The 14,216-nt window shown below is 46.7% G+C and overlaps 1 protein-coding gene across 2 annotated transcripts in view; it reads left to right on the forward strand.

The window, feature by feature from the left end:
* Window positions 1–14,216, forward strand: part of CRISPLD2 (cysteine rich secretory protein LCCL domain containing 2) — a 30,718-nt gene that overhangs the window by 2,422 nt on the left and 14,080 nt on the right. The window contains exons 1-7 of one of the 2 annotated variants that reach the window (XM_068411291.1): window positions 1,664–1,752; window positions 1,958–2,280; window positions 7,619–7,737; window positions 9,781–9,913; window positions 10,020–10,135; window positions 12,062–12,162; window positions 13,717–13,875. In XM_068411291.1, coding sequence (XP_068267392.1) covers window positions 2,038–2,280; window positions 7,619–7,737; window positions 9,781–9,913; window positions 10,020–10,135; window positions 12,062–12,162; window positions 13,717–13,875 — 871 coding nt within the window. In that variant the 5' untranslated portion in view covers window positions 1,664–1,752; window positions 1,958–2,037. Of the gene's footprint in view, window positions 1–1,663; window positions 1,753–1,957; window positions 2,281–7,618; window positions 7,738–9,780; window positions 9,914–10,019; window positions 10,136–12,061; window positions 12,163–13,716; window positions 13,876–14,216 lie in introns of those variants that run through there. The other variant, XM_068411290.1, reaches the window with a different exon arrangement.

Genomic DNA, 14,216 nt, shown 5'->3' on the forward strand with positions numbered 1-14,216 from the left:
AGGCTGCAGTTAAACCAGCTTGTGCTAGTGGCCACGTTGTAAACAGCTGTGGCAGAGCATCTATTTTTAAACTCCTGGGGAAGTGCCTCAAAGTAGGAATTGTTCCCTGAATTTGGGTCAGACAGTCTACAAAAGCAACTGCTCATTTTGCCTCCCCTACTCCCTCTGTAGCCGGGTTAGAAAGTCGGGCTCCTGCTTGGGGGGGAGCAAACGCCAACAAACAGGGCTGAGAAGAGCATGAGGTTAAAGCAGAATTTGTCTCGATGCCACCGAACATCCTGTCTTTCAGGTGTGCCTGGAGCTGGGGACAAGGCGTGTGTGTTCGACTTGCTCTGCAGAGCAGCAAATAATGAGAAGCCGTTATCTAAACTGAGCAAATTACATTCCTGCATTGTTCTACCGAGGCAAAGCTTAATGCTCTGCCTGGAGAGAGACTGAGGGCAGCTGGTTTTCATCTGCCTTGATGCAGTGCAAGAAAGAAGCCTCAAACAGGGACTTTGCCTGTTTTGTGTAGACAGTCAACAGCTTTTCAGGGGTTCTCAATGGCCTCAGAGTTTTTGAGGGGTTTCTTCTGTGTGAAACACCTCGTGCTTGCCACTGTCCTCCGCAGATGTTGCTGTGCTGGGTCTGGGGAGCAGGGGTTTGGGACTTCGTGCCTTGAGCGTAGCTTTTCCAGCTGGGAGCTGGAAGGCGCTTCCCTGCCTTGGACGGTTTCCAGCTCATCCAGTCTCAGTGTGTCCAAATCCTGTGTCACTGGGCTGAAACTTCTCGAATAATTCCTGGGGTTTATTTCCTGATGCTGCGTAGGAATGCTTTCAGCGGGTCTTGTAACGGTGCTGTCAAAACCAGATTCTCACCTAGTGTTGAAGACAGGGATGGGGAATCTTTCTTCCAAAATTTAGCCCTAAGGAGAGAGATGCCGTGCTTGCACCATCTGTACGGATGCTTATTGCCCATGATGGATTGATTCTGCTCTGGTGGCTCTCAGACCCCACCTAAGGAGCACTAGCTGCTGCAGAGCCGTGCAGCAGCACATATTTCCTTCCGTGAATAGCTCATGATCTAAATAAAACCAGCCAAGATGCACAAGGCTCATTAGATGGAGAAGTTGGGGCCGGGGGGAGAGGAAGGTAGGAAGAGTTTGGAAATGGCAGGTGGAGCAGGAACACCATGGAGCAAGGGAGGGGATGGGGATTAGATGAAGCTGTTCAAACCCAGCAATGACCAAATGGAGCCCATCTCTCTGAGCCCTTGGTGCTGACGGCTACTGAGTGTGCATGGGAACACTTAACCTTCTAGTCAGGGGAGGATGGATGCTCCAGCTCCTCTCCTAATCTCCCATAATTCATATCGCTGGCCACGCTGTCAGCGTCAGCGAGAACACCCCGGTGCGTCATTCGCCAGCAGGGGAGTTCGGAGGTTCGACGTTACCGTGACATTTCACATAAACAGCCGCTTTCACGGAGTCTGGCAGCTGCTCTGCTGGAGTCTGTTGGCAGAGCGGGGCCGCTCTGAAATAGCTCTCGCTGATGTCTGACCTCTGCGATCTGGCTTGCTGGGAATTTTACTTTCCCTTTTATTCACATCCATCCTCCACTTTAACAGCTGCTCTTTGGGTGAACAGCTTCAAACATCTCCCCTTCCCGCCTATGAAGGGATGGAGCTGGGATTACTCGGAGCTGCTGGGCATTGCTGGGTGACACCTGCACTCCTGGCATCGTTGGTGGAGAAGGCATCTGCTGCCATGCCCAGGTGCTGCCCCAGTGTAATAAACGGAGTTCCCATCACTTATGGTGGTGTTTGTGTCTTCCTGCAGTTGGGGTGAACGATAATTGCTTAGGCTGCAGGCATCACTCTCAAGCAAAAGTCTGGGTTGTGTGGCTTCCTCGGTGGGGGTCGTATGCACTGAGAGCTTCTCTGGCACTGCTCTGACTACCTGTTTCTCCCCAAAATTCAGGCCTGCGCTGAGCCACAGGAGTCCCTGCAAGGAAACCTACCATCGTCTTCATCTCCACTTCTGCTGGCTGTAGAGGAGGCATGAATCCTGCCCTGCCTTGGATCCTTCCTCTTGGATGTGTACTGCTCCTGACAGAGGCAGCCGAATGCTTTATCTTGCCGAACTCGAGTCACCTGGAGAGCATTTTGAGTAAATACCAGGATGGGGAAACTCACTCCAGATCCAAGAGAGCCATTTTATTCTCAGACAGACAGGAGATATTGATGCTCCACAATAAATTGCGAGGTCAAGTGTACCCAGTAGCCTCTAATATGGAATACATGGTGAGTTTAGCTCCTGATGCCTAACTGTATTATTACTTTTTTTTTTAACTTTGTTTTCATTTTCCTTATGGTGCAAGAGGTGTAGCAAATTTTCTCTGAAGTAAGTTTTTCTAAAGAGGTTTCCTGGAGCAGTTTCATTCCACAGTGAATGATGCTTTAGATCATTGGACTGTTTTGGTTGGAAAAGGCCACTAACGGGTCATCTAGTCCATCCGCTGCATAGTTTCAGGACTGGTTCCATTATTCATAAACTAGCGTCTGGCCCAGCCCTGGACGCATCTCCAGTGATGGCAATTCCACAGCCTGCCTCAGCAGGTTCTTCCATTACCTTAATGTCATAAAAGCATCAAATTTTCCCTAGTGTTTAACCCACGTTCTCCCTGTGAAAGCTTTCAGTCCATTGTGACTGGTGTTTCGGGATGGCACAGTCTGCTTAGAAAAACCTCTGATGGTCTTTGGGTCGCCATCAGCCTCCACCCAACACTGTGGAGGTAGCATCTGCCCTTTTGTCGTACACTGTTCACCAGAGATTATCAATGTGAGCCAAGCATCCATGGTGCTGCTGGGAATCTGCTCAGCACCTTAGAGAGACAAGGCTTGAGGAATGTGGCTCCGTCTGCAAAGAAGTTCAGTCCCTGGAATTAGCTGCAAAAACCCTGGGAGTTCATGGATGGATGGGTCAGTGCTGTTGGCTCCTCATAGTTCAAGAAACCGAAATAAAAGTTTGGTCAATGTGTTCTCCCACTTCAGAGGGAGAACTTAAAAGTATTAAGTATGAAATATGCCTTTACCATCAACAATTCAGATGAATAGTTTTTCTTCACCTGATGCCAGAGTCCCTACTTTGAGCTATTTTTGACATACCATCAAAATATTACGGGGCCAGAAAATGATGGAGGCAAATAGTACTTTTTTTTGTGCCTTTTCCCAATGTGCAAATATAGTTATGACTGAAACTAGCCTGACTTCAGCTGTGTGCTCCTGCTGACAGATTAAATGATTAATGATTTGTTAAGACCATGTTTAAAAGAGTAAAAGGAATAGTGCACTAAAAGTAATGTAAAATTGTTTGCCAGCTGTGCTGAAATGAGTGCTGCAAGTGGAAATTCTTGCCTTTTGTGACTGTAGGGAAAAGGAAAAGAGAAGGAAGAGCAAAGGACAGCAAGAAAGAGGACAGCTGTCCATCATTTGGTCCTTGTTAGCTTTCACACCACTGGTCTTTTATCCCAATTTTGTCAGAAATCTCATGCCTTTCTAAGAACCGGTACTTTATATCTCTTTCTCAGCAGGCTCTCATGTTCTCCTGCAGGCAAGGTACTGCCAGAGAAGAGGTGACTTGATTAATTTCCAGAAAGTAAACACAAAGCATGAGAAAGCCAAATGTGTTTTGGTTGGCGTTGAGGATGTGAGAGGGCTGCCGTTGCGGACTGTCCACTGGCCGACTGCTGTTGATGCTTGCAGCGTGGTTACACTTTCATGTTTGCCTTTGCTCAGTGTGCTTTTCTAGCGGTTTTTATGGGCGATTGAGGGTAAATGAAAGGGCCTTATATGCTGTGAAGAAAGAAGCCGAGTATAAGATGGTACTGCTTGGAAGGGCTATAATCAGTCTTTCATGTGTTTGTGTTTACCCAATATTACTTGGAAATGCTGTGTATATTCTGAACATGGATTTTACTTTAATCCTTTGTTCTGCATAGGACACTTCTCATTTGGACTTATTTAAGAGGATGATCTGTCTTTAGTACCATAGATAAACTTTTCTCTTTTCCTTTGGTGCCGGTGTGGAGGGTCACAGGCGACGTGTGGTGCTGATTTGCAGATCGTCGGTAGAACTTGTTCTTGCCCATCCACCTCCAAACGCTGCCTTGTGAAGGTCCTTTCTCCCAGCTCCATATCTGATGTATTTAAGTGATCTAAAGTGGCAAAGGGAGCTAATGTGTTCCAGGAAAGAGATATTTTATCTACTCCACGATGAACTTTAGTCGGTGGAGGCTGTTAATAAGAGAGCAGTAACACAGTGAGTCCCATGACTTATCTGGAGATCAAAAGAATTACATACATATGGGATAAAGCTAAAGTGGAGTGAAGAAATAAAGAAAGAAACAGTTTTGCTGCTGGGTTTCTATAATTAATTGAAAACTGGCACAGATATTCGGTGTTAACGGAAAATGAGTGAGCAGTGTACATCTTCCTGATGAAGCTGCTCAAATACAGGATTACCTTAACCCTGTAACAGCTTCATAATTGACACTTCACTGTGTGTTTGGACTCTGTAATAGTGGTCACGGCAGTGGATGGGTGCCAAGACCAAACCAAACTCCTTGTTAATGAACCCAGAGGAAAAAGGACATAATAGTTCCTAAGACAGCTTGACCTTTTAAGATGGCTTAGTCAGGTGGCTTTCAGCAGTGATGAAAGACAGAAATCTTTCCTCTTGCGGAGGCCTCAAAGACAGCTGGATAAAACGAAATTGTTCTCAGTACAGATTGCTGGAAGGAAAACAGTGTGTTTTTGTGTTTAAGGTATCTATCCTTCCTCTAAGATGGAGGGTGGTGAATTTCCTTGTCAGGATGGGATAATATTTCTGTTTGGGTTAGCAAAGCCTGTCCAAGCTTCTGCCAGTACATGTCAGTCCTGGACTCTCATGCCACTTTTAAAAGTAAATTGCCAGTATTGCAAAAAGTCTAAGCTGGAGAGAAAAATGAGAGAATAACCTGATCACTGTAATCCAGGTGTCTAGGGTTAGATTTACAAACTAGTTAGGCTAAGTAGACTTCTTGTGGGATATATTCCTATTAAATCTGAACCTACAAATTGTAGTACAGTGTGTGTATGCCATGCATGTATTTTACACGTACAGTGTACACTGTACTTTGAAATGCTATTACAAATTTGCAGGAGTAAAAAAAGAGAGTCCACGTGCTAAATCACTTCGAATCGCACGTACTCGACGGCTTCTTAATCTGTGCTTGAGAAGGAAACTGAGCATAGACCTATGCTGCCCCTCTGGCTTCAGTAGTCTTCCTAGATACTGCTTTGAATATAAAAATTCTTGCAAGCGTAGCTGGGAAAGTCTAAAATCTATTTTTTTGATATGTTTATTGCTCTGAAATAATTCCAGCCTCCTGACCGCATTCACGTCTGAGAAGCAAGAGGCAAATAACTGCTCTAATTTAAACTGGGTGGCTTTGTAATGTGACACCCGCAGAAATGAGCTTCTCTACTCATCAAGCACAAAGCCATGCAAAGATGTAGCTCGTTCCCAATTGCCTGTTGAGCATCTTTTGTCCAAGTTCATTTATTTTATCCATAGGCATCAAAGGAAGACGTAACGCGTATGTTCCCATCAATTTCCATTTAATGGCCTATTGCTTGTAACGTCTCTGCATTAAATTAGGAGATTTGGAACGTCTCCACTTTTGAGGCTGCAGGGAATAATGCTCTGCTAGAAAGTCTGAAGTATGAGCAACGCGTAACGTCTTGGGAGAGTTTCTGTGGTTTACGTGTTGGATGGGAAGGCGGATCATGGCTGGTCATTGCCTGGTGCAGAAAGTGGGAGACCACAAAAAGCTGTGTGTCTAGGCACAACTGCAATAGTCTGCTCAAACAGAGGTTTGGAAATGTGTGTGCGGTGGGTCAGATCCCATACACCTTCAAGGAGCTGAAGGGCTGAGACGGAAAATGGTTTCATTCCCTCTGTCAGAGCTGTGTCCGCAAGGGGTTTTGCAGACTGACATGAATTTGCTTGGCCGCTGATCAGCTCAAAGCCAAGCTGATGAGCTCAGAGCAGCTCTGGGATGTTGTTGGAATTTGGGTTGCTGAGCACGCTTGATGATAAGCTGTTGTCAGAGGCCTGGGCTGTTAGCTCAGTTAGATGAGCTCATGTTTGACTTACGAAGATAGCGTTGACACACCAAGTTCCAGGAGACACTGTGTTTTCCTGTCATCTTAGCCAGGGACATGCGGTCCCTCCCCATCCCAGTTATAACTGCCCAAGACTGTGTTCAGATACTTACTCGGAATGAGCACTTGATGTTTTTTAAATGTGTTTGAGAGCCTAAATGCCCTCCAGTCCTCCAAACGGGCTCTGATGTGTCCCTTGATATGTTTGAGATCGGGAGTTTCTTTTCTTCGGGAGAAGATGGGACTTGGAAAGACCAGCAGGTTGTGATGGTAAACGTCCAAAGAGGTCATAACCTCGTGCTGGCACATGAATGGGCTGGAGACACATTACAAGACCTCTCTTCTCTTTGGTTTTATTTGTAGGAATGTGCGGTAATATTTTAATCCCAACGAATTATCCTCTAAGGACTGTTCTGAATAGACCAGCTGTCAGTAATTACACAATGAATTCAGGGCACTGTCTGCTGGGTCCAGCAAGTCTGGCCTTTAAAACAAATACACTCCTGGGCAGTGGAGCCAATGAAGCTTGTGTTCCTATTTGCTTTTGTATCATGTTTGAGCTCTCGTTTTGCTTTATAGCTGGGTGATATTCAATGAGGATTAATCTCACATCAACATCCTTTCCTCATAAATCCCATAAATGGGATTTGTCACTTCTAACCTGATGCCTGTTTCAGTGAGAGTGTTATTAGCTTAACAGCTCTGGGACTTTGTCACCTCTTAAATTTGACTGGATCCATCAGTGGACTCAGCAGTTATTCCGGGATGAGAAGGGGAGACGGGACCAGGAGGCTCACACCCACCCCCCTTGCTCAAGAGGTTTGACCAAAAATCTCCACCTGTGTCGGTAGTGAAGGGCAGGAACACATTCACTGTTGGAGTTCCCCTTGATGGGAAAGCCAGGAAATGTCCTGGTAGTAAGGACAATGGATGGAGAATCGTGCTGCAGCTACATCGGAGCACTGACTGCATGTTAGAAGTCTTGCAGATCTCAGAAACAGGTGTCATGAGGAAACACTGAGATCTCTGGCCTTGATGGTTGTTGGGTTTTTTAAACAGATTAGAAAAACACCCACCAAGAATGTCTTTTTGTGTTTTAGGGTGGGGTGGGTAGTCTCGATGGGTTCTTGAGGTCTTACGGGGTCTGTTTCCTGCTGACCTATGCAAAGCATGTCCTAAGCAGCATGGCATCAAGCAGGAAAATAATAGACCCTTTAGTGCTCTGCATTTCCATGGCAAGGGGTCATCTTGAGAAACATACTTTTAGATCAGGGCACATCATTAAAATGTGCTGGCTTCACAAGGACAGGCCAGACACTGGAGGTGAGCTGCATTTTTGTCTCTTTCTTCTCTAATTGCTGTTGGTTGAGTCTCTTGATCTAATAAGCTTGAGATGACAAATTGAGCTGTTCTTTTCTCTCCCTATTCCCTGCAGACCTGGGATGATGAGCTGGAAAGATCAGCCCACGCTTGGGCTCAGCAGTGCATCTGGGACCATGGGCCTAGTGACCTCATCAGGTCAATTGGACAGAACTTGGCCGTTCACTGGGGCAGGTAAGAGTTGGGGTGCTACAAGCTCATTGCAAAGAGCAATTTATGGATCCTCCTTTAGAGCCAGTTGGAAAGGTTTGCCTTGTTGATGCTTTGTAGAGAACTGGAGAGATGGGAGAAAAGGTGAGGATCAATAACTGATATTGCTGCGGTGACATGGTTATAGCGACAACATCTGCAACCACCTTCAGCTGACTGTTCCCAGCAAACCAGCACCGATGTGGGTTACTCCATTTATCTATATCTCTGGGTACTGCAGCTGTAATGTCTCTGAGGTCACTCTTCCTCCTTAAGGAGAACAACGGCAGAAGCCAGAACCCTTGTTCCTAAATCTGCTGTTTCGGGGGGTTTTCTGGCACCATGCTAAGAACCATATGAAAGCTGAAGTTTCTCAGGAACAGTGTCTGGACTCAACTGCAAGTTCAGAACTCATTGCTGAAAACTTTTTAATTACCTCTTGCTGTATTTCCCATAAATATTTATCCAGCTTCTAATTTCTCTTTACTGAAACCACTTTGCAGATTTTTTTTTTCAGCTTCCTGGGGAAGGTTTTTAACGTGGAGCTGTTAACCCAGCTAGGAAAGCTGATGTTAAGGCTTCCAAATGGATTTGCCTCTCCATCTCATGGTGAAATTTGGTTATTGTTAAGCCCCTATCATTAAGCCTGTTAGAGGTTGAGCTTGCTTTGTACAGCAAATATTTTGTACGTGCTCAGGAGCCCTAATGGGTGGAAATGCAGTTATGCTTGTTGTAAATCAAGTAGAACTTGGTTGAAAGCAATGGAAATTTGCTGGTGTGAAATTGGCCTGATATAAAAATCAGGCCTATTTTTGTTGGCAGAATTAAATAATGATTGGAAAGTAGAGTGGTTAATCCATTGGAAACAAAGTCAAAAGATTGGGCTGTTCTTGGCTCTCCTACAAGCGTTCAAGATGGCCATGGGTTACTGATGGAGGTAGATCCAATCTCCCTCCCTTTGCAGTCGCTGAGAGGAAAGAGAAATCAGATTTATCTCACTTTTTTCAGGAACGGGCCATAACTTGATTGCCTCAATTTCCTCTCCTGTAAAATAGGATTCGGAAAGTATTCACTTAATGACATCATGAGATTAATGTTTTTAAAATACTTCTAATGAATGATTTTTAATGAAGCGTTGGCTGAAAGAACAAGCTCCAGTTGGTAATGATATCATTTGTATTTCTGGCCGCTTGCTTCATGTGAGCTGTTGAAAGCAGTAAAAAATAGTGGGTTTGAAGCGCTGCTCTGCTTTGATACAGAGTTTGCAGATCACTCTGTTTGCTCTAAAATGCGTATGAATTTCTATAGGTAGTTTTAACACTGTTTGCATGCCCCCAAACAGCACAAGTAGCATCAGTGCTGGAACAGACCACAATATCTGGTGCAGAGTTTGCACAAAGTATGTGCAGTGTATGCTTGGTGCAGAGGGAAATTGCTGCAATAAAAGGTGGGGTACAAGTGTAGGGCACCAGCTACTCTGCGCTACTACTCTTGGTGTGATGTGAGTGTGAAAAAGCCCACTCGCTTTCAAAGGTCTTACAGTATTGACTGCTAGTGTACTTCCAGATTTAGCAAATTGCCCGGTGGTAAAAGAGGTACACGATGGCTTTTGGTTTAAGATGTTTGGCAAACCTTAACTTCTGTTTACTTTCAAAATACAACTTTCCGCCAAACTAGAAGTTTTTTGTAGTTGTGTGGAAAAGTCAGGAGGACATTTCAGGTCAGCGGCACTTGAAGAGCATGTCAAACCTATAAATAATGCAGAAAGTCAGACCGGGCTGTGAATCTTAGGGGAAAAAAATAATCTTTAACATTTTCAATGATTTTTTTTTCTGTTTATTAAACCACGTTACCGGGTTCTTTAAGCAACACCTTCTCAATGAATGGAACTTGCCTTAAGAAACGTTATATAAAACTCAGCAAAACTTGTATTAAAAAATCTGAGCTTACACTATGGCAGGAGGCTACAGGTATTGTTTGAAAACTTCTAGCAGAACTTTGTGATTTAAGCTGTCTTTGCTCCTTCAGGTATCGGTCTCCAGCTTTCCACGTCCAGTCTTGGTACGATGAAGTTAAAGATTACACATATCCGTATCCTCATGAATGCAACCCGTGGTGCCCAGAGAAATGCACTGGCTCTATGTGCACACATTACACCCAGGTAAAGGAGACACAGGGCTTTTGTACCTGTACTCTCCACATCCCCCCCATACCCAGGTTGTTGTGGGGTAGTTTCTTTATTTTCAATACCTGCATTGCACTTGCAGATAGTCTGGGCCACGACAAACAAGATCGGCTGTGCCGTGAACGTCTGCAAGCAGATGAATGTGTGGGGAGAAATCTGGGAGAACGCCGTCTACCTGGTCTGCAACTACTCGCCCAAGTAAGGTGGATGAGCTGGGCTCTCTCCAGCTTTCCTAAACTGGCTTAACTAGCCCGGGGTCTGGGGAAGAGATTTCAGGCAGTCTAGACTGGTGGTTGTGGCTTTAAATTTTCTCTTTAGTCTTCTGGTTCGGGACTTCTGAGCATTGCCTGGAAAACTGAATGAGGGGCCGGGGCCAGGCTGGAGCTTTGATGTTCCTGCCATGGGAAGGAGGAGCAGGAGATGGCCAGGACGGAGCCGGCGTGCGCTGCCAAGCGAGGCTCGCACTTTCTGCTGCCGGGAGGGTGGGAAGGGATGGGGTGGTGATTAACGCCGCTCAGCACGGCTCCAGCCTCCGTACCCAGCCAGGTAGGCTGGAATATCTGAACACATTTTCACCATCCCCCCCCCAACCTGCAAAATCTGCCAGTTTAAACACACCGCTGCTGCGTGCAAAGCCAGCCCTGCCGCGGTCGCTGGTGGAAGTGAAGAGAGCTGGGGCCCGCTGCGAGGAGCTGCGAACAGATAAATCCCAGACCTGATGAGCTCCCCGTGGCTTAAAAAAAAAAAAAAAAGTGAAATAGCTAAATCCTGAGTGATGCAGCTAACTCAAGGGTTTGATTAATTTCAAAATGAAAATCACGTTTCTTGATTACTGCATCCAGGACAAGTTTCCTCCCTGGCAATGGCAATTAATATTTTCTGCTTTAATGGCTAATAGGAGAAACATTCCTGCTCCGAGATCTTGGCGATTTACATCTTAGCAACAAAATGAAATAGGGAAATCACTATATACAAATGGAGCGGCTTGGAGAGCATCCGACTTCTGGAGATCATAGGGCAGAATAACGCAGGGAAAAAAAAGATGCGTGGGTCACGATCCAGGCAGAGGCCTACGGGTGGGTTGTCTAAGCCCCTCTCCCGACGTTAACTACTGATTTAATAACCTAGTCCTCATACGGGATCGCACCGTCTCCCATGGAGCTCCCGCAGCAGGCTGGGCTATTTGCACGTCATTCAGGGCTGCTGGATGGAAAAATACTCTGTTTCTGCAGTTTCTGCTTAATCTTTTCTCTCTGGCATCAGTGCACATTGTCCTCATCTAGCCTTATAGGTGGAGACAGCTAAAAGAGCAATAACCAAAGGGTTTGTAGCCACGGGCTGAACACCGGCTCCTTCAACCTTCTCAGCCCCTAAAGTTTGCAGTACAGAGTGCCAAAAAGGGCTTTTGTTTCTGAGTAGTTTCTTGAGGAAAATGCAATAATCCATTGATTTACTTCTGTTTACGTAAGATGGTAGTATTTATTTCAGTAAAACCCTAAAAATATCATCTTGGAGGTGAAATGAGGAGGAACATTTTTCTTACAAGGCTTTCCTGGGCTGGTTGTTTAGTCTTTGCTGAGTTGCTCTGGATCAGGATGATGTTTCTGTGGCCTCACAGGCAAAATTTGGGACTTGAGGATGGCCAGGTTGGGTGAGGAGAGAGTGCGAAGTGCTGCTCTGCCTCCCAGATGATCTGGCACAGGGGGTGTGTGTATTATTTCTGATGTTTTTCTGTTTGGAAATGGTTCCAGATGGAAAATGGAGCAGTTTTTAAATGGTAAGTGCTGCGCTCCAGCCTGTCCAATGTCTCTGCCTGGGGTTGTTGCAGAAAATGGTGTGAGACTTGTGGCTCTGATGAACAAGAGAAATGAAGGCAAGCGTCCGGTGAAGGGGAGGCAGTAAGCAGGCAGCCCCTGAGCCCGCTGAGCTATTGCTGGAGGAGGACAGGCAGCACGGGGACAGAAATTGTGGGGTCAGGCCATCTTTTCCCCATTTACAGCCCCTTATCCAAGGATGAGCACAGCAGAAACCCCCATTTTCCCCACTCCCTTAGTGCCAGGCAGTCTCAGGGCTTGGATGGGTGTTTGGGTGTCTGATGGGTGCGTATTGCTCCCGTGCTTGCAGGGGCAACTGGATTGGAGAAGCCCCGTACAAGACCGGCCGCCCCTGCTCCGAGTGCCCGCCGAGCTACGGAGGAGGCTGCCAGAACAACCTCTGCTACAAAGGTGTGTGGTGGGGGGCTTGGGGCTCCCCGGCACCCTCCTGGGCAAGGGGAAAGGCTGGAGGAAACTTTCGCCTGGAAACTTTTAATTAGAAGCAACCGCAGCTTTATGCACTTTTTAATTGGCCATCCTTAATATTTCGACATCGTGGCATGCGGTAAATCAGTGACCGCTGCTGCAACCAAAAAGCCCTGAACTGCTCAAAACCTGGAGCTCGGACTTGGCGTGTTTTCCCCAGTGAAAATGAGAACGAGCTCTCGGATGGGGGGAAGCTGCTCTGAGCTTACGTGGGTTTGGCTCGGGAGCTCCGGTGGGATTTTGACTGCTGGCAGGCTGCGGGCAGGAGCGATCCCGTCCTCGCAGGGTTTGTTTGGGAAGGGAATGTTCTCCAGTGCTTACCGGAGGCGACGTGGGTGGGCAGAGCTTGGCCGCCTGCCCCGCTCCTTCAGGGGCCAGGGACGGAGCGTTTCCCTCTCTCCCCACCTTGGTTTTCACGGCTGTGAAATGAATGCAGTGATTCGTGTCTCTTGGAGGAGAGGAGGGGACTGTGGACAGTTTTTTCCTGACATGTGGAGTCCTCTGAAAAACATTATTCACACTGAAACCTCTGGTGAAGCAGCACTTGGGGGATTTTCTTCTGAGGGCGTTTTTCTTCTCCCATGTGTTTTGCTTCACAGAGAACTGGGCTCTTAGAAACGGGCAGGTTCCCTGGAGACTTGCCCAAAGCAACGTTGCATTTATCATTTTTAGCCTGGGGTTGCAGGTGGGCTGCAGTGGGGAGCGGGGAGGGGATGCCCCGGTGGCAGAAAGCCCTCTCAGAGCCACCATCCATCATCTGTTTGTTTGCATCGTGCCTCTCCTCACTGCTGAGGACGAGAGCAGTGCAGAGTTTCGGGTAGGACCGGCCAAGCGAATGAATTTTGCTGGCACCATTTCCGAAATCCCTTTGCCCAGCTGCAACAGCAGGCAGCCTGTTCTCCAGCGAAGGGTAAAGCGAGGGACGTTTCAACTGTTTCAAAGCAGATCCTCGTCAAACCAAATCGCCTCCCTCAAAATATGGACCTGTCTGACTTACCATCAATGCGAAGCTGGTGAAGGGTCTGGAGGGTATGACCTATGAGGAACAGCTGAGGGAGCTGTGGTTGTTTAGCCTGGAGAAGAGGAGGCTCAGAGGTGACCTTAGTGCAGTCTACAACTACCTGAAGGGAGGTTGTAGCAGAGTGGGAGTCGGACTCTTCACCCAGGCAACTAGTGACAGGACAAGAGGACACAGCCTCAAGCTTCGCCAGGGGAGGTTCAGGTTAGACATTAGGAAGTACTTCTTCTCAGCAAGGGTCATTAGCCATTGGAAGGGGCTGCCCAGGGAGGTGGTGGAGTCACCATCTCTGGAGGGGTTTAAGAAAAGACTGGACATGGCACTTAGTGCCATGGTCTAGTTGCCATGGTGGTGTGAGGGCAATGGTTGGACTCGATGATCCCAGAGGGCTCTTCCAACCTGATTAATTCTGTGATTCTGTGAACATGCTGTAATTATTTTTAATCCCCTCTTCTAACAAGATTACCGTTACGAAGATCCCATCGTCGCTGAGACGGATGAGACTAACGAAGTGGAGATTTCGCAGGTTGCAGAGCAAAACCCGGTGCAGTTCTACCCTCGGGGAAGCAAGCCCACCAAACCTATCAAGCCCAAGAAAATCACCCCGGACTCCTACATGAGTAAGACAGCCTCTTTCTTTTTCAGCTCCTATAAGTTTTGAAGTACCTCTATGGGAAAAGATGTGGAAAGCAATGAAGAGGCTGGGGGAAAAAGTAACTGGGAGGATGTTTGAGTGGAGAGGGAGGTAATCTGTGCAAAAACTCTCTGTTAGCCTGCCAGAAGTGGGGAGCAAAGCTTTCAAAAGCCACTCATGCCTTCTGCACATCAATGTGCAATAGTTATTTGTTCTTTTAAAACTTCTCAAGGAAGCATTGATTAACCAAAGGTCCCCAGATCACTTTAGCAAATACGGGTTTATTTCCCATTTAAAATACTCTACACTCAGCAGTTGCCCCCTGTA

This window comes from Nyctibius grandis, chromosome 12 (assembly GCF_013368605.1).
Source record: "Nyctibius grandis isolate bNycGra1 chromosome 12, bNycGra1.pri, whole genome shotgun sequence".
Classification (NCBI taxonomy): Eukaryota; Metazoa; Chordata; class Aves; order Nyctibiiformes; family Nyctibiidae; genus Nyctibius; species Nyctibius grandis.